At 42.9% G+C, this 20,361-nt stretch overlaps 1 protein-coding gene across 1 annotated transcript in view; it reads left to right on the top strand.

The window, feature by feature from the left end:
• The window catches only part of CTXND1 (cortexin domain containing 1), a 36,735-nt gene extending 16,631 nt beyond the window's left edge, over nucleotides 1-20,104 (top strand). Inside the window, exons 2-3 of the mRNA XM_062583760.1 lie at nucleotides 13,331-13,507; nucleotides 18,529-20,104. Of these exons, the coding sequence (XP_062439744.1) occupies nucleotides 18,583-18,762 (180 nt within the window). The 5' untranslated portion in view covers nucleotides 13,331-13,507; nucleotides 18,529-18,582 and the 3' untranslated portion in view covers nucleotides 18,763-20,104. The remainder of the gene's footprint in view (nucleotides 1-13,330; nucleotides 13,508-18,528) is intronic.
• The last annotated feature ends 257 nt before the right edge of the window (nucleotides 20,105-20,361 follow it).

Here is a 20,361-nt window from a genome sequence, read left to right as displayed (position 1 = left end):
ACAGGATCATGTCCAGGCATGTTTTGAATATCTCCACAGAAGGTGACTTCACAATCTCTGGACAACCTGTTCCAGTGCTCTGTCACCTTCGCAATAAAGAAGCTTTTTGTCATACTCAGGTGGAACTTCCTGTGTCTCAGTTTGTGCCCGTTGCCTCTTGTCCTGTCACTGGGCACCACCAAAAAGGGCTCCATCCTCTTGACACCCTTCTCCCCTTAACGTATTTGTAGACATTGATAAGATCCCCTCTCAAGTCTTCTCTTCTCCAGGCTAAACAGGCTCATCTCTCACAGCCTTTTCTCGTAGGGGAAGTGCTCCAGTCCTCTGATCGTCCTCATAGCCCTACACTGGACTCTCTCCAGTAGTTCCAGGTCTCTCTTGTATTGGGGAGCCCAAAACTGGACACAGTACTCCAGATGTGGCCTCCCCAGGGCTGAGCAGAGGGGCAGGATCACCTCCCTCAACCTGCTGGCAACACTCTTCCTAATGTACCCCAGGAGACCACTGGCCTTCTTGGCTACAAGGGCACATTGCTGGCTCATGGTTGACTTGTCCACCAGGACTCTCTGCTCCTTCTCCACAGAGCTGCTTTCCAGCAGGTCAGCCCCCAGCCTGTGCTGGTACATGGGGTTATTCCTCCCCAGGTGCAGGACCCTGCACTTGCCTTTGTGTACTTCATGCAGTTCCTCTGCCCCCAACTCTCCAGCCTGTCCAGGTCTCCCTGAATGGCAGCACAGCCCTCTGGTGTATCAGCCACTCCTCCCAGCTTGGTATCATCAGTAAACTTGCTGAGGGGACTCTTGTCCCTTCATCCAGGTCATTGATAAATAAGTTGAGCAAGACTGGACCCAGTACTGAGCCCTGGGGGACACCGCTAGCCACAGGCCTCCAACTAGATTGTGCGTCTAATCACAGCCCTCTGAGCTCTACCATTCACCCAGTTCTCAATCCACCTCATCATCTACTCATCTAACCCACGTTTCCTGAGCTTGCCTGTGAGGAAGTTATGGGAGACAATGTCAAAAGTCGTGCTGAAATCAAGGTAGCTAACATCTCTCCTCATCTACCCAGCCAGTCATTCCATCATAGAAGGCTATCAAATTGGTTAAGCAGGATTTCCCCTTGGTGAATCCATGCTGGCTACTCCTGATCACCTTCTTTTCCTCCATAAGTCTGGAGATGAGCTGTTCCGTCACCTTTCCAGGGATGGAGGTGAGGCTGACTGGCCTGTAGTTTCCTGGGTCCTCCTTTTTGCCCTTTTTGAAGACTGGAGTGACACTGGCTTTCTTCCAGTCTTCAGGCACCTCTCCTGTTCTCCATGACCTTTCAAAGATGAAGAGTGGCTAGCAATAACATCCACCAGCCCCCTCAGCATTTGTGGGTTCATCCCATAAGGGCCCATGGATTTGTGGATGTCAAGTTTGTCCAGAAGATCTCTAATCCTACCCTCCTCAACCAATGGAAAGTCTTCCTTTCTCTGAACTTTCTCCCTCATCCCCAGGGTCTGGGATTCCTGAGGGCTGCCGTTAGCAGCGAAGACTAAAGCAAAGAAGGCATTCAGCAACTCTGCCTTCTCTGTATCTTTTGTCACCAGGGTGCCTACCCTATTCAGCAGTGGGCCCACATTTTCCCTAGTCTTCCTTTTGCTTCTGATGTATTTGAGAAATCCCTTCTTGTTGTCCTTGACATCCCTTGCCAGATTAAATTCCAAATGGGCCTTCCTTCTCACATCCCTGCATACTCTGACAATATTCCTACATTCCTCCCTGGCCAACCTGTTGCCAAAGACACACATGCTCCATTTAATAAGGCAGATACCTTCTCTCCCCATTGGTTATCTATCTTCAAACAGTGTCCCATGGTCATAGAAACCAAAACTTTGTTGCCAACACCAGCAGTGCAGCCAGTTTTTAACTTGGAAAATTCAGCTGCTCCTCATCCCACCCTTCCCTCTCATGGGCAGGACTCAGGAGAAAATGACCTAGGCTCCCAGATGCTTTGACCACCATCTCCAGAGCTCTGAAATCCTGTTTGATGGTTTGATACCTGCCCTTGGTATCATTAGCGCCCACATGGAAGAGCAGCAGAGGGTAATAGTCTGTCGCATGGAAAAGCCTTGGCACTCTTTCCGTGACATCTTGTATTTGAGCCCTTAACAGGCAGCAAACCTCTCTAGACAAGAGGTCAGGTCAGCAGAGAGGTGCCTCTGTCCCCTGCAGCGGGGAGTCACCCACAGATTTGAGTTTCTAGAGACTGCTGGGTCAGGTTTGCTGTATATTTGCTTAATTAATTAATCTCCCTTCCTCTCATTTGATACTCAGGTGACAAACTTTCACTATACCAGCTGTTTGTATGATAGTCTGAAACACTTATGATGTCAAAGGCTTTTTAGCAATTTTCTACTCCTAGTCATTTTTTGTAAATATGCCTAGTCAGCATATTCGTGTTTTTTTCAGCTCAGTCTGATATCATTTGTCACATGGATTTAGATTAATTTTTATACATTGACCTACAGGAGAGAGGGAGTTACTGTTTCTTGAGAGATGAGGAAATTATTTGAATTCCAAGGAGGATTTCAAATAAACATGTTAATGCTTAAAGTTGGAAAGTTCCTCCCTACTTGTATTAGCACTGCTTCCACTTTCTACCTTAACATTCAATACTAGAGGTGGAGATCAGAAAGTAGAGAAATACTGGTACAAAACTTGCAAGGTACAGGGCAATCCAACTCCTCTTCAGCAAAACAAGCAAATATCTAACTTAGACCATGTATTTAAGTCTGACAGTATTACTCAGACTTCTGTTAAAAGTCGAAGGCACAGAGATAGGTCAACTCCTAAATCCTGCTTAGCCACCTCCATTCTCATTGAAGTCAGTGAGCAATTAGGAACCTAAATGCAGCTGGGCATCTCAACCCTATTTCTTTGCTTCTCATGGGTTTGCTGAGTACATAAAGTTAGGCATTTGTTTAAGTACTTAAGCCCTTATGTGAAAACTGCATTTCAAATTATTCAGAGAAATGGTCTAAAATTAGAATATCAGCCTGACTCCTGACTACTTGCAAATCAAATTTATTTTGACAATAGCTTAACATAAGATATGGCTGAGATAGAGCTTAGAATTAAATGGTTTGTATGATTTAATGCTTTGCAACTAAAAGACGAAACCCAGAGATGGTGTCTTTTCAAATGTTTATGTTAAAGTTTTGCCAGGATTCTGTCCTCTGCATGAAAGCCAGTGAAACTGGAGCAGTTGCCATGCTACCTCACAGAAATTATTTATTAAGTCAATAACTTATTTAGTCTATTTAAAGGAGGTGAAATAAAACACTGAGATGGTATAGCTATGATGATTATGCTATCAGTTTTTACTCATATTGAACAACCTGTACTGCACACAACCTTAAGACACATCAGAAGTACACTTATTCTAGGTATAGAGAACAACACCTTCATCTTCGACAAGGGTAGAATAAAGAATATTTTCATTCTAGAACCCCACAGAAAACTACTTTTCCTAGAATCTTCCATGCACAGATAGAGAAAACAGAGCCTTGATTTTACTTTCTCATCTTACAGGTGAGATGTTAACATTTTTTTTAGCCATCTCTGAGAGATGAAATACAAGCCAATCTTACATCAGAACAGAGTCCTAAGTTTGAAGATCCCACAGAGGAAAATTTCAATTCCCTATTCACATGATTCAGTAACTCAATGCAGTATTTGCCAGGATACAATTGGATGTGCCTTTCCTTAGTCTAATGATTGGGGTTAACTGGTTGCTTCCACCTCTCCATCCAAAACTATCCATCATTCTCCCCTTCCTGCCAGACACCTTGAAGTCTGCCAGTATAACTATACCTGTGGTTTCTCCCTAACCTTGTTCTAGGTTATGAAGGGGGAGATTTATAAACCCTTTTTGACAGGTTGGATTGCTCTACTAGAAATCTGGTGTTGGGTTAGGGGGAAAGGAAAGAGCAGTAGCTCACAGTTCCCTCAAGTCACCATGTGTGACCGCATTCCCATATCTCTTTCTAGCAGCTGGACTTTGTGTAACCATTGTGAGTTACTCCTTTGCTTCACGATTTTTGGTGCTAAAGGCTCTAGATACACTGCCTTTAGGTTAGTGGGGCATAGCCAGCTGACCAGTCAGCATCAAGTGATAGCATCCAACTTATACTAAACAGCAGTAATTAAAATCTGCCTAACCCAGAGAAGAGAGCCATAGTTAAGCGTAAAACCATCCTGGTGCAATGCTTTAAGGTTATGTTGTGTTAAGCCCTTGATAGAATCAGTCCTCAAAAGCAATTTTAATTGATTAGGGACATTCTACTCTTTATCTCCCTTATTTTCCCAAGTGAAGAAATTGTTCAAAGAAAGGTGTCTAACAACGCAGGTCATATTTTAATATGCCTATAAAGTACTGCTTTCTAACTTAATGCCGTATCTCTCTCTCTGCTAGATAAAACCCACTTTTGAATGGTTTGCAGTTACGATGTTCATTCAGCTCAGGAAAGTTGCTCCAGGCAGCTTTAACATATGGGTCTATTATTTACTCAGCAAAGTACTCTAGGGTTGCTGACCTTGGTAACATTACGTGCATCAGATTATTTGTGAGCAGGCTCTCTAACATCCTTGCCACACTTTGTCCTCTTTAGTGATAAGCTAATACACATATTCTCTAGTCTGAGGCTTGGTGTATTTACAGGAACTAAAATTTTACAGCAGTCTCAGGCTACTTTCTGTTGCTGCCACCTGCCCAGAAAAGCTGCAGGTCCAGGTTGAGCTCTTGTACGAATACAGATGCTGGAATAAATCTTAGTTTCAATGTTCAATTTGCAAAGCAGGCTTAAACACAAAGCACTGGGCACTGTCAGGCCCAGGTCTGACTTATGAATTGTGGTGCAATCTTGCAAGCTTCTGCTATTAAAGCAGTTCCTTATATCTTTGCTTAATATATTTCCCTATGATCTTAATAAAAACTTTCCTTTTATTCAGAAAAACAGAATAGATTATATGATTTTGTTTGCATACCTGTAGAAGAGTTAACTCAAACTCTGCTAAAACTCGAGGCCTGTGCATCCCAAGTACAGTTGACTCAAACAGTCCTGCTCTTACTGCCCAGCTCAAAGGAAAACAAGGCTCTGTCCTGCCATAATCATTGTGGCCTGCATTAGCTCCCACCTCATAAACCCCACGCATCTCTCACACCTGTACACATGTGCCAGAGTTCACATATGGGCTGCTAGAGGCACACAAATATTTGAATGGTAATTGTGAATATAGATGTGAACTCTGGCTCCTCAAAGTGCTCTTCTTACATGTAACTACCACCTTACATGGAATATCCTGAGGTCTGCTCATTCTCACCTCCATTCCTCTTTCAAGTACTTCTGAGAGCTCTCATCTTCTATCAGTATAGAGCAAAAAAATTTCAAAAATTCCAGCTTTTAAATAAAAAAAACCTTTTCTCTCAGTCATCCAAAACAAGTAATTCCTCATGTTAATCTGTGATGACAGAGAAGATCATGGGTTTTATTATTTGTGTGAACTAAGTAATGTCAGCAGTACCAAAAAACTGATGAAAACCAGTTACCCTCATTCACTGCTCAAGAGAAGACCTATGCTGAACCACAAAGGAGTTACAAAGGCTCTTTCTCCTGCTTCACTTTCCCCTTCCTCTGCCAAAAACTTGTTTTAAGAAACTTAACTTTTGTTGGCACAGGGCAGAGTAGGAGTAATTTCTGAACCTAGTACTGATGGAACAACACACGGCAGAACTGCAGCTGCGCAACAGAAGTTTAAATGCTGTTTTTGAGCTGAGTGTCCTGCCTTTCCAGATGCTCCTAAGCTCAGCTGTGGCATATTGAACCTGTGGGAAATCTGGAGTCATTCCCGGCCCTAACGCACAGCACTAAGATATGTAGAAGACTTTACATGGAAAACAACCCAAGGGAAAGGAAAGAACAGCCCAGCAAAGAATTCCAGATCTGCATTTGCACATATATAAAAATCCACCTTAGAAAAAGGCTAGTTCTTTAATAAGGTATGACCAGAGTCCATATATATCTTATCTATATCCATATATCTTAACATAAAAGTATACCAAATAGGGGGAAAAAAATTACCAGCTAATCATAATTTGCTACTTGCATAGTTTTAAAGATCATTAACTGCATGCTTGGTAGAGGGCTACCTGCTGGAGAGGTGATGTTCACACAAAAGGAATTGTAGCTATCTTTTTCAAGACACATTGATTTAGGGATGTAATTATTATCTGTCAGATGCTTACTTGTTTCTGTCCTAAAGTCAGGTGTACTGCAAGATAGCTAGCTTCTATTGCCTGCATTTGCAATTAAATAAGACCAAGACCACAGACATAAAATGAGTCTGTGACAATAAATAAATAAATACCAATCAGTGGACTGTCAGAGACCCACAGGGACACATTTCACCTTATTGCTCATAGGACTGAGCTCTTTCAGGTTAGTTTCCTTTAATACATGAAAAGCTTTTGAGGAATCTCATTATTGTTGTGCTGAATAAGTAAATATAAAGAAAGAGAGTTATCTTAAAATATAAAATCAGTGCCTGGTTTTAAAAATATCAGAGCTACATCACAAAGACGTAAGTAGAGATTGAAGTTGCAATTGCACCACTGAGTTCTGATGGGCCTTTAATTTTCTTTCTTTCTTTCTTTTTTTTTTTTTTTTTTTTTTTTTTTTTTTTTAATAGGAATTTTCCAGGAGCTAGCCTGAAATCTGCAGTGATCAAGGAAACTAAGAATATAAGAAACTCATTGCTAGGTCAGATCAGTCCACTCCTCCAGCCCACTATTCTGTCTGTAGTAGTGGCAGTATAAGAGCTTTTCAGGGGTATTATGTAACCTGGTCGCATTTGGCAGTCCATGCCCCTTGAACTCCAACATCCTCAACTGTTGGATTAGGGAAGTTACAGGGAACACCTTTGCCTAGCACTTTTGCTATTTATTTACAGACCTATTGTCCATGAATTCATCTAATCCCCTTTGAACATGCTGGTAGTGTCTCCACAATCTCCTGTGGCAACAAGTCCCAGAAGGGTCACTATATGCTGTATGAATACTTCTTTTTATCTGGTTTAAACTGACCTCCTACTATTTCTGCTGAATGCCCTCAGATCTCCTATTGTGGAATATGGTGAATTTTGTGTTCAGCTTATCCCAATCTGTGATTTTCTAAAGGGCAAACATATTCCTCCTCAGCTGCCTTCTTCCCAAATTAAGGAGCCTCAGCTTCCGTAGGGACTTGTAAGACAGCTGATAATCCCCTTGAATACCATTTTAGGTGTTCGAATGGAATTCCCTAATGGAAAGTATTTCTTGCTCTACCAAATGGCTTTCCTTCAAATTATAATCATCATAGTCCACCAGAAATCAAAATAATAAAATTATCTGTGAGTGTGTGTCAAGTGTTTAGGCTTGAAATGTCCATGCACATTCAGAATTTAGTGTGATCTCTTGGGGCGGGGGGCGGAAGACCTTCCAAACTGCTGAGTAAGATCAGGCAAACCCTCATCACTCCCTGTACATTAGGTTCACTCAGAAATGCTCCTTGTGGCTAATGGCACGTTAACAAGGTATTGGCTATATAGAAATGTTTGATGCTGTGCCAGAAACACAGTCTTTTATAAATTAAACATGTACAAAGGTTCTGGCAATCTCATTTCCAATAACCCACTAACAAACTACTGATGTAGCTGAAGACATGGAGATAGAAAGTAATTGCATACAATCTTTTTAATCAAGGACTACATTTTCAATAATCTGCTGAAGTAACAAAGAAAACAACATCAGACTGCAATACATGGCTGGAATCAAAGCTCCCTTCAGTATAGTCTTAATTAAAGAGTGTCTCTAACTGCATGTTTTATAGAATAATCAATGGGCTTCCAGCTGAGGAAAGGACCTTTCTCAATTTGATGAAATGGCTGCTTGTGTATTTACAGAGAGCATAATCAGCAAAAAAATAGCATGTAGAAACACAGGTAGAACTCAGGCTCTGGGCTGTATTTGATAGTACCCTGTGCCCCAGTACAGACTGGTATGAGGTAGAAGGGGGGAATAAATTGGCATGAATCCTCCACAACAACTCAAGCACAAAAGGAAACTATGGCCAAAGCCATCAGCAGCATAGATCCCTCAGAGCTGCCGTTACACAGCCCATCCTGCAGCAGCCCCCGAGGCTATCTGGGTGCTTGAGGACTACAGACTTTGAGGTGCTCCATGGAGCCTGCCCCAGGAGTGGGAAGGAAGAGCAGGATAAGGGTTACTGGGTGCCCTTTCACCATTTGGACATTCTTCAATGTCAAGCAGTTAGTTCTTGTGGGCACCAAAACTGTGTTCTGCCACCTATGCCACCAAAGCCCTTTCAGAAAACAGCTAACTGCTTTGACCATTCTCAGAGATTATTTTTGATTGTTCTCTGTCTTTGATTAAACAAACTAATTCTACATCCATCTATCTAGCACTTGTCATAAGTGCATTCGGCAGCTAAAAGATACTGCAAGGTTAGAGGTTTTGCCCCTCTATTCAACCATGTTATAGCATAACCACCTGTCTCAGAGGATAAGCAAGTGTAACAGTATGTGCATAGGCTGCTTTTGTCAGCCAGCCTCAATGCTAAAAGATGGTCTTTGACACATTTGATTTGCTAGTATGGATATAGCCCACATGTCCTATGAAGGACAAAACAGAGACTATAAACAGCTGGGACTTAGACCAGGACCCTGACTGATCCTCCATCTCCTAAGCAAGAGGCCATTTATCCTTTCACCAAGCCTTGCTTAGTGACATGCAGAACCTGGAAGTTGCTATATTTGTTATTTACCTGCAGAGCTAGAGACCAGAGTTCAATTATCCTTAAATTCTTATCAGGATCCTTCACTCCTGCCAGTGCTGTCATGGAGATGTAATGCATGTCCTGCCTCAAGGTTTTGGTTCATCTGTAATAAAAATCATCTGGCCTCTGTCTGAAGGAAAATGCAATCCATCCTACCGAGAGACAGTTGAAAATACAGTTTATCTGGATGCCAACGGGATCCTCATCAGAAAGACGTCTTTGTGCAGTATTTACCTACAGGACTGTACAAAAATGGAGCCTGGAAATTGGCTGATTTTCTGCAATGCTGAGCTCTTCTGGCTATTCCCACTGATTCCAGAAGGTGCTCCAAGTACTTAGCATTTCTGAAAATGGGCTAATATTTCTTTCTCCCAATTCTTACATTGTAACAGAAGTACTGTTGTGCTGGGGAAGGAGGGAGGGGGAAGACATGGAAAAATCTTGTAATGATATTTCTGCTTCTTCTGCCAGCAAATTAGAACTAGATAACATGCGACAACAAGTGAGGCTTTCCAGCTGGGAAGAGTAAGTAGTAATAAGTTTCTCTAGATGTCTCAGGTAGCATAATAGCTCTGCTCCCTGAAAGAACCCTAAACTAAATTAATTTCAGGCCCCTGCCTTCTCATTTTAGAATTTCAATTATTATTTTTTTCCTCTCATTCTTCATTCCATTGAAGAGGGATAAATCTGTTTGATTGAGGTCACTTTAGCCAAGTTTTCTAAGGATTCCCCTTAATGTTTTTTTTTTTGTTTGTGTGTTTGTTTTTTTTTTTTGTTGTTGGTGGTGGTTTTTTGGGGTTTTTTTTTTTGTTTGTTTTTTTTTTGTCCTTATCCAGTAACATTCCTGGGCTTTTGGGCTGTTCCTTTTTGCTAGTGACCTGACAGCAGATATAGAACAATATTCCTGAATCTCAGTCAAAGCACCATTACTACTTAAGAGTATCTTCAAGTTCTAGGGTTTATTCATTCAATCTTCAGTTTCTTTTGCAAGTTTGTTTCAGATTAAGATAAGGAGTAGTTCAGCTGACATCATGCCTCTGATGAGATCACGACAAAGAAATGGAGAAATATCACAGTAACTACATGCATGAGCATACACTACAAATGTCCATCCTTACTATCCACAGGGGGCTAAACCAGTTCTGAAAAGAAACAGACTCAAGCACAGGACTTAGACTGGAACCTAATGTATAACTTAGACCAGTTTTATTTTTTGTTTTGCTTTTAACCCCAAATCAGAACTCTATACTATGAGCTCTATTCTTGCTTATATTTACTCGATCAGAAACCATCTTCCCGAAAATTTCTGAAGTAGCTGAGAAAAGTCTGTATGAAAAAAGCCTGTAATTGGTTAAGATCTGTAGGTGCTGAGGAGTACTTGCAAGCATAAAACCCACACTTCTCCCTATAGCAAAACTGTCTGTATAATACTTCCAGTTCAGTTTTCCCTTGATCTTGGTAAATAAGTACATTCTTAAACCAAAAGTTTCTTTCATTAGCGAGACTTTAACTTTTTGTTTCTAACATGTCTATCATTGATGGCTGTCCTTCAGTGGCAAGCAAGTCAGCCATGAAGCAGGGCCATATCACAAGGTAGATAGTCACGTAAAATAGATAGTCACGTAAAAGAGTGGCTGTTTTGCCTCAAACTATGCCTTCTGGTTTTGTAAAACATCTTCAAAGCAGGAATGGGAAAATATATATATATATATATATATATATATATATATATATGTATATATATATATATGTATGTATAAAAATCTTTTCTTCCCCTCCTCTTGGCTTTGCTGCAGTGAAAAATTTCCACTAAGCTTTGTGCATAGTTCTCCTGGCTAAAAGCCAGAGTTTAATTTGTAAAATGTAACTGACGGGGACCACAGGCATGTTTGTCTCCTTCCACAGGATTTAAACAGCATGGATAGAACATAGCCCATTAAACCGAGTTCACATAGTATCTGTTCAGCCCTGGCGAGTCTTGGCATAAAGGCCAAATCCATTTGTTTCTCCAAGACTCCTTTATGTTTGCCGCTCACCATGATTAAAGGGGATCCACACACTGAGTAATTAGGGAAGCAGCTTCAGTCTCCTTATCAAAACATGTATTGAGTGAAGGGTGGTCTTGGTACAGACAGACATTGCTTTTCAAGTCCATCTAATCTTTACGTATCACAGGTATTACTTTGCATTTTACTGGCACTGTCTATTAAAGGATTTCAATGTCTGATGAATTTATGTTCTCAGAAGCCCTCCCAGGCAGAGGTAAGTATTGCATAGATGAGGATAGGGTAAATCTTGTCAAAAAAAAAAAAAAAAATCACTACAGCCCACAATAGAAAATTAAGTAGGGAACCAAATGAAGGGTCCCACAGTGCACACAGGAGATGCTGCTTTCCTTTCCCAGGGCTGGCATGGGGTATTGGCTCGCACATTGCTGAGACCCTGTCCAGCTGCAAACGGGACTAGTGAGATGAGTGAGACATAGCATAAGACCCCAGTCTAGGGGGTTAAGGGAACACGAGAAGAAAGAACACCCAGCGTCTCCGCAAGCATCCTGTAGAAAACAGCCCTATAACCTCCGTCCTGCCCCACCTGCCTTCCTTTACCTAAGGCAAGGTGCTAGGATCCTAGCTCTTCCCACCCACGTGCCCAGGAGATGACAATTCATAACGGAAAACAATGGTTCTGCCCCGCTCTGCATTGGTCTGAATGATGTTTTCCAGTCTCCTTCTCCTAAAAAGACTCCTAAACCTCCTCATGCTCTCACTTCAGCGAGGTTTAGCCCAGGCTTATCCAAGCAAACTGAACTGCAGGAGATGGGCAAAATTTTTCTCAGCAAAGTCCAACTTTTCTCCAGTCTGCTCAGTAGCTCTGAACAGCAACTTGCTCCCAAGCACAGCATTATTTTGTTTTGTTTTTGCTAACAAGTAAGGCCACGTGCTCCTCAAGTCAAAAACGATTATTTGATTTAAGAGGAGGCTCTTAAATTATAAGCAACCCACAGTTATTTTAAGTGCATCTTGCCTCTTTTCTGCTGTGAAGATTGATGTCGCTCTTGCCGTGGGATTATGTAAGAAGGAAGCATTTGTGCAACAGTGATTTTTAACTCTTTCTTCAGATTGATGTGTTTATTCGTTTTCCTCTTTTGGGGCAACCATAAATAATGTCTTCACTCTTCAGAGGGAGTACTGACATCCAGTAATTCATGCCTGGTTAAAAGTAAATGCGTTGAGGGAACGTTATTTATCTCTTGACCGTAACTGCATGGGCTATATTGAACGAAAGAGCTCTCATAAACTAGGCTGATTCTAAAGATCTGAAGTCAATAATTAAAGTAAAGAAAAATAGTGGGCTAAAAACAAATATTAAGCCTTCCTGCTTGCTACAGGTGCATAGGAGTCAAGCGCATAGGAAGCCTGAGTTGCAGAAATAAAGCATTGATTTTCTGCAGAAAGAACTGTAAGTATAAAGGACAATTAATTTTTAGATGAAGATAGTAGTTAAATTATTGCCCTCTGGGTATAAGAAGCTCATCCGTCTGTGTCTGCGGTATGTCACTGTGCCCAGAGGCAGTGAGTTTTTAATTGAAACTGGATTAAGAATATTACGATACGATTAAGCGTGCTGACTCCTCTTTTATAGATTTGAGCTTCAAATCGAAGGTAAGTTCGTCTGACGCACACAGCAAAACGCCGTCCTGCAGCAGCAGCTCCTCTTCCCTCCCTCGGCCACCCTCGCCCCCAGCACCGCACTCGCCTCCAGGTCGCCTGCTGCTCGCTCCTCTCTCCCGCCCGCGCTTCCCGCGTCCGGAGCCACCGCCGCGCCGTCCTTCCCCGTCCCTCGGCGTCGGCCGCCGCCGCCCGCCCTCCCGCGGCGCTGCCCCTGCCCCGCGGCGCCCGTCCCGCTCGGGCCCTTTCCATTAAAAATGATGTTAACCTCCAAGTGATGCTGAAGCCGAAAACCAGACTGGCTTCGTAAAGGTGGCAAAATTAAAGATCTGGCTGGTTTCGAAGCGTTTCCTAGATTTTTTTTTTTTTTTTTGGGGGGGGGGGGAACAAAGCAGGCTGACACTGACATTCACCAGGACAGTGGAGTTTTAGCAAAACTTTCTTTTTTCAATCACTTTCGGAGGAAAAAAAATTAAATGGCTTTAAAATCCGCTAAAGAAGAGAAGCAGACTCCCAGCCAGTGTTAACTCAGACAATATAGATTCAAAATGGGGATGGAAGTCATTTAAGAAGAAATACACTGATAACTATGGGCTCCAACATCCTTCTTTTTGTACCATAAATGTTCTTCTAGGAAAGGGCTGGCAGAAGCGCCTTGCGCAGGGCTGTCTTCGACCAGCCACAGAGCGAGTCTCCGCTGCTCAGCTGCTCCATAACCCTCATCCTGCATGATGTGCAGCTCAGATTTCCCCACTTTTTTTTTTTTTTAATTATTTTATTTCAGAATGTGCTGGTGACAACAGAACGGCTTCCAGGTCCGGGCACCTGGGCCAAGCACCGTCTCCACGTGGGTGCAGCCTCACAGACTAACGCGGCTTTCTAAGTATGCCTACAAGAAGGATTTCAACTCCACAATGCTGGCGTGCCCGCATGTGACGGGCTTCCTGCCCCGAGCTGGAAGGTAGGGGTTTGCATGCATAGATGGAATCACATAGTTCCCCCTCCCACCACTCCCCACCCCATATAAAGATCTATTATTTTGGGAAAGGAGTAGAGGAGAAAAAGGAGAAAAACAGACATTTTGAAATATATCCAAGGTGGAAAACCTAGTTAACTGGACTATGAACTGGTAAGGTTTAAATCAGGTCTCTGCAACGTACGTGGGACATTATTACCTTACATTTGAAGTGACAGCTCCAAGATTGTCAGGTCAGAAAAAACCCACATCTTTTAAATTGTCTTGCTTAGGATAAGAATGAACACGAACTTCAGCCACACCAGCCAGCATAAGAGTTATATAAAACCTGTAATATACCTTGGTATTTTAAAGAGCATACCAATTATCTCTATCTGCTTGTGTACATAAGGGCATTTAAAAGGAAAGGGGGGGGGGGGGGAAGGAATATATCCTCTCCTCTGTGACAATCCTTCATGAAAAGAGTGCTGGGAAGCACAAAATGAACAGCAGAGCAAAGCTCAAACGCTCAGGACAGATCCTCCATTGAGGCAAACAAGTTCTTCGTTCCCATGCCAAGCTCTCTGACCATCGCTCCATGTGATTACCAAGTTTCCCCAACTGCACATGTTGTCGAACAAGCACAAACAGGAGAGACCACAGCCTCAAAATTACCCGGTGCCAACCTTTCTGAAGAGGTGCAACCACTGCCCAGTCGCTCGCTGCAGCCCGCAGCAAGCTGAGTGCGCACAGCCGCTTTCGGTAGTGCTCTACACCACCCATCGCAACAGGTCAGCACGGCTCCTGCCCTGCCAGGTTTCACCCGTGGAAATAGCAAATCACCACGGACCACCAAGCTCCAAAATTTCCCCCCTAGAACGAAATACTGCCCAGAGACCCTGCAAAGGCTCTGCCCGTGGACAGCAGGCTTTGCACAGGTTTCTGGCTATCAGCATTTCTGGTCGATCATAGTCTGTCCTGTCTAGAGGCAGAAAAGTGGACAGTCCTGAGGCTCTGAGAGGCTACCTGCAACACCCATCTATAGTGGTTAGAGGGGAAGAGATGTTATCAAAAGGCCTGGGGGATTTACAGAAAAGCAGATACTTGTAAGACAAATAATTTAAAACAGGGACTGCCCTTCTTCATCTATTAGCTTTGCTTAGCCAAGTAAGTTTCAACAAATCTGAAGAAATTTTAAAAATATTATCTTACAGTTGGGTGCTGACATGCTGGAAAAAGTTGTTTTCTACAATTCAGCTATTCAGAGGAAACACGATCATTCAAGTGTGAACCTTTATAATTGTTTCTGCTAATCTTCCTCCCCCGGCCCTTTCCCGCATATGCTGTCAACATTGGCAGTGCTGGTAAATAAGAGCAAAGCATCCAAGCAACCAAGCAACCTCTCTGGCAGGAGCAAGAGTTAGTTTCAATACCATTGGCCTGGCCTGATGGATTTCACAAACCAGATCAGGATCTGCAACACTGCGCAGCAAATGCACACAGCCCGTGCCCCTTGGCTGAGATAGCCAGTAGGGTGTGCAGGGAGGGCCTCCTTTGGCAGGAATCTAGCTTTGCTGGAGTTTATAAAACACTCCCATACTCCTCTCCCCAGCCTGGTTGTGCTGTTGGGTATCAAGGAAAAGGGAGGTTAAGACACAGGGGGATGAACTGGAAAACTTGTTCTAGTTTCCCATTGCCCCCAGCTCCTCTGTGAGCATGCCCTGCCTTGGTTTCCTGGCTGTGAAATATCACACTTAGCCTCGTAGAGAGCCTCAAGCAAAATGAGCTGCTCAGACCTTAGAGGGATGGCAGACCAGAAATGCCTGACAGATGGCCAAGAGCAGCGTGTAGCTGGTGTACCCTCTTTCACACGTGTAAGTGCATCATTCCCATTGAGCACCCCCAGCCATTGAGGCTGCAAGAAGCACGGCGTGTCGGATATATGCCCGGGACAAGATATTCCTCTGGCTGAGAGGGCAGAAGACCCATAGCAGCAGATTGCAACAGCAACAGCTTGTTCCTTCCCTGTCTACAGAGAGAAAACATCTCCTGCTGGTCTTTAGAGACCTAATCCACAATGGCAGCCTGTTCCTGCAGTTGTAACTCATCTGGAGACAGCAAGAAGCCTTCAGCACAACGCCACTGAAGGCTCTGGATCGGTTCAGTGCTAATAACATTGTCTCTGCACTGCCAAGCCCACTGAAATGCAATAACCAACAGCACATAGCATTGCCGAATGCCCTCTGACGAATAATCCACCACACAATTCGGATAAGCACAAGAATTAGCCCTGGTGTGACAGGTGTGGCCCTGTCAGGCTTGATGGACAAAAACCGAATTTCTTCCTCTGGCAATGCTGGTGGACTGAGAGATTCAGGTGAGCAGTCAAGCTGTGAGCTAGCAGAGCAGCTTGGAGAGCCAGGCTCTTCTGGTCAGCCAGCATGAAGAAATATATTCTCCTTCACTAATGACTTAATAAGCAGGAATAGCTACATCATAGAAACATTATCATGTTCATGGGGACAGAAATGTGTGATTTGTACAACCTCAAAAATACAGCTTTCTGGGAAAAAAAAAAAAAAAAAAAAAAAAAAAGAGTCCGTTCCAGCTGGTCCTTCACAAGAGTACTCCAGTCAGCACTGAGCTACATTAGTAGTTTTGACAGCAAATCTCTACTTCTGCTGTACAATCTTGCAGTGTGTCCACCCTTAACACTGCTTGACTTCTTGAAGTCTTTTAATCAGAGATGACAATGATCAAAATCCCTCCAGACACTCCAGCCTGAATTTAAAACTGCCAACATTTTATTGAAGTTCCTAGAATCCACTTTTGCACATGCCCAGAACTGCAACACTGTATGATAGATAATATCTAATGGCCAGTCACTGATGTTACAGGGTTCAATCTGTAGGAAATTGGACTACAAGATCATGTGGAGCAATCATTGCCCACTTCTTCTCCCACCCTGGGCAGCTCTCATTTTTGTGTTTGTATACTATGGGGCCAGAGCAACCTTCATATGCAACTCCATAGTAAAGTCTTGAGGCTGAAAGACCTCTGGTCAGTCCAGGTAAACATTGCAAATCTGACCCCACTCCCCACTGATTTCTTCACGAGCCTAGACGTGCTGGTCCTTCCTAAGGATCTGACTGGTAAATACTGACAGCATCTGGTTGGTTTCATTCACTTTGCCTCATCAGCTTCTCTTTCATCTCCCTGCTGCAGAACTGACTGTTGCGGTAATTTCTGTGCTTCAGGGAAAAAAAAAAAAATCACACAGCCATTCCCATGCTTAAAATAGACTAGAGGGCCCAATTGATTTACACTTGTCTTGTAAGGGCCAAGTGGTGGTGAGATTGAAAAACAACTTGAAAAGGAGCCAATTATGAGACAGAGACGGAACCCTGATCTTTTTAAGTGGAATAATCCCCAGTTCTTCCTGACAGATATTATGATACCATAATATGGTAAAAGAGGATGGGGCCGGACTCTTCAGTGGTGCCAAGTGACAGGATGAAAGGCAACAGGCACAAACTGAAACACAGGAAGTTCCACCTGAATACAAGGAAAAACTTTTTTATTGTGAGGGTGACACAGCACTGGAGCAGGTTGTCCAGAGAGATTGTAGAGTCTCCTTTTCTGGAGATATTCAAAAGCACCTGGATGCAATCCTGTGCAATGTGCTCTCGGCAACTCTGAGTAGGCGATTTGGGCTAGATAATCTCCAAAGGTCCCTTCTAGCCTCAACTGTTCTGTGATTCTGTGATTCTTAGGACATAAGAGTTCAGGGAGTCACTGGCACAGCAGCCCACAGTGGCCCAGGTCTCCTGCTAGTGCAACAAGATGCTTCAAGAACATGCTGTTCCAGCTAAACATGGGTCCTGCTGATGGCATCGGGTCACTGGAAATGCAACCAGGCAAACCTGACTGTGCAGATAAAGCCTGTACCTGGTCTAACTCCTTCAATGCATTAGTGCAGTTACAGAGAGCAACTAGAACATTTGGTACTAAAGTTTCACTCAAATATTCGTGTGGTTCATCCTCCCCAATTCTCCTCTCCAGATGAGATCAGGATTGGTACTCAAAACGATTATTGTCTTTGATGTAGGAAAAGATATTTTTCTTTTATTTCAAAGAAACATTTCATATTCTTGCTTATTAGTAAGCCTCAAAACTTCTACCTCCCACTCTCATAAGTGCCATCCCCCATTGCCAGGCAGTGACTCATTCAATGAATCAGGTCAATTCCTCTCCTTTGGCATCATCATACCAAGCAATCTGTCTTAATGTCTAATGAACTATCCAGACGCATGCCTGTAGAGACAGATGGGAGAGGTTCTGCGCTGAACCCGTTTTGCTTATGGATTTGGAGGATGATGTCAGAAGAGACCTTCAGTTACATATACCTTTCCATCAAATAAAATAATCCTTGTACTAATCACAATCACCTGCACTTCCCTGGGTAATAAACTGCAAAATGATGCAGCTCCTGGAAATCTTGTATTGCTTAGAGAACCTAAGATCAACAGAGATTAAATGATATGGAATAAGTGTGCATAATTTTCACTCTACTTTGTGCCAATGAGAAGCAGTGAATTTTTGGACAGAGTAAATTTGGGATAGAAACAGTATGTTCCACCATTTGTCTGGTCTTTCACACTAACGGAGAGGAAATATTTTTACAATTGGAAACGCTGAGATAGGAACAGTGTCTGGACCTCTTAAAAAATGTTTTTTTAAGTAGATATTGTTCATTTGCCACTGTTTCTTTTCTTTAATACTAGTTTTTAAATGGCCAATATTTTAACAATAAACATTCATGGGCTAAATAAAGATGTCTGAACAAAGAGAGTTCAGATTTGGATTCTCCTGTTCCTGACTCTCTCAGTTATTGAAGTTACAACATTTGCAACAAATCTGTTTCCTCCAAGGATACATCAAGGAGAGATTTTCCTATCCCAATTCTACAGTTTCCCCATACTCAGAGGCAGCAGTCACTTGCATCTGCCATTGTGTTTGTTTTGCAGGTGGATGATGATGTTAGGAGTAAACATAAAGCCAGACAAGAAGCAGCGTAAGCAATGGAGGGACCGACCCCAGAGCCTGTGTACGTTGACGTGGACAAGGGACTGACGTTAGCGTGTTTTGTCTTCCTCTGCCTTTTTCTGATTGTGATGATTATTCGCTGCGCAAAAGTCATCATGGACCCTTACAGTGCCATCCCCACATCCACATGGGAGGAGCAGCATCTTGATGACTGAAAGGACTTCACTAGACACAGTCATAAGATGCCACAATCTAAGAGGCCTTTTCCCACCTGGAAGGCTAGCATACACCAAACAGCCATTTTCAGATATACAGGGCAACAGCAATATCCCTAAGAGCATGTAATTCAAATGATTCTTGCTCAACAGATCAGGATAACAGGAGGCCATTCTGGAAGCACAGCTTAATACTATGCAGCAACCCTTATTTTAAGGGAAAACAGTTATAATTTTAAATCAAGTAGCACAAGAGACTGTAGGCTCTTCCTAATATAACTCTTGGTTTAGCACAGTTTGTCCTCCCCTCAGTATTTCCCAGAAATCCAGGGTAACTACCAGAAACTGGAAAAGCAACAGGAGCTTTTTTTCCTTCCTGGAAATAGATTGCTTCAGATATCCTCCTCAGTCATTATATTTGTGTTTCCAAAAGGTCCCAGTTTTAGAATTTTTTAGTCTTAGAGCACCACAGAGTAGAAGCACTAAAGCATCTCATCTCAAACCTGAGTTTGAGTCGGGGATACAGGAGCAAGGTTATTTCCGACTACCTTGCCTCTGTACACACGACTGCAGTGTAGTGGGGAGTGTATTTCCAACAGTCACGATACAGAAGCACTCAGAGTTCCCAGTGGAGCCACGGGCTGTTGTTAACCCTGCAGCACCACCTTGCTCTATCCTGCTTGTGGAAATTCTAGACATTTTACCACGTGCCGTGGGTCTGTGGATTAGCTAGCTGTGTCAGACCACTTGCAGCAATTTTGCTGGCCACCAGAAGTCCATGGAACAGAACTGGGGCACCACAGGGTTCACCTACATAGAAGTTGCCCTGACTTTCAAAGAGCAATTCCACTGGTAAGTCCATCCAGCTCTAGTTTCAGGTGCGCTTCAGTGGATCACACATGAGTACAATAACAAAGAGAATAGGCAAAGACATTGTTCCTGACTTTTATCACTCAGAAGTAGGTTTTGTCAGCTCTTAAATCTGACAGGATCTTTAGCTTAACAGTTTGAGTAACATGCAGTAATATGCATTCTACCTCGGAGACATTCAGCACCTTTAAAAGATTTTTTTCCACAGATTTGTAAAGTGAATATCTGTCCATTTCCTTTCCTCAATTCATTAAGGCAGCCATAATGGGAAAAAGATAGGCGAGAACAAGGGAGCTTCGGAAATTTGTTTTATACCTTTTGAGGAGTGCAGACTGAGGAATTCCCATTTCCTCCATTCTTTAAATTCTAAGGTCTGCCCACAGCTGCTTTCTTTAGTGACTACAGATTTAGCTTAAGGCATTATAAGGAGCTGCTGAAGCAATAAGGAGTCGATCCTGCAACCATCAAAAGCATCTCAAATAAAGAAATAGTGAAATATCCTTCTTGCAGATGTGTGCTACCAAGACTTCTCCTCTTCTTTACCCTTCAGCCTGATCTCTAGGCTCCCTCTGTAAGGCAACGTACAGTGGATGAGAAAGGTGGAACCAAAGGTTGGAGCAGGGAATTCGGGCACAGACTTTGTAGGTTACTGTCCTTTGCTCTGACAGGGATTTGCTTGATGAGCAAGCAAGTCACTTCTCATTACATGCCTCATCTGCAGAATGGCAC

This window comes from Rhea pennata, chromosome 10, assembly GCF_028389875.1.
Source record: "Rhea pennata isolate bPtePen1 chromosome 10, bPtePen1.pri, whole genome shotgun sequence".
In the NCBI taxonomy this organism is placed as follows: Eukaryota; Metazoa; Chordata; class Aves; order Rheiformes; family Rheidae; genus Rhea; species Rhea pennata.
This window is presented reverse-complemented; position numbering and strand designations above follow the sequence as displayed.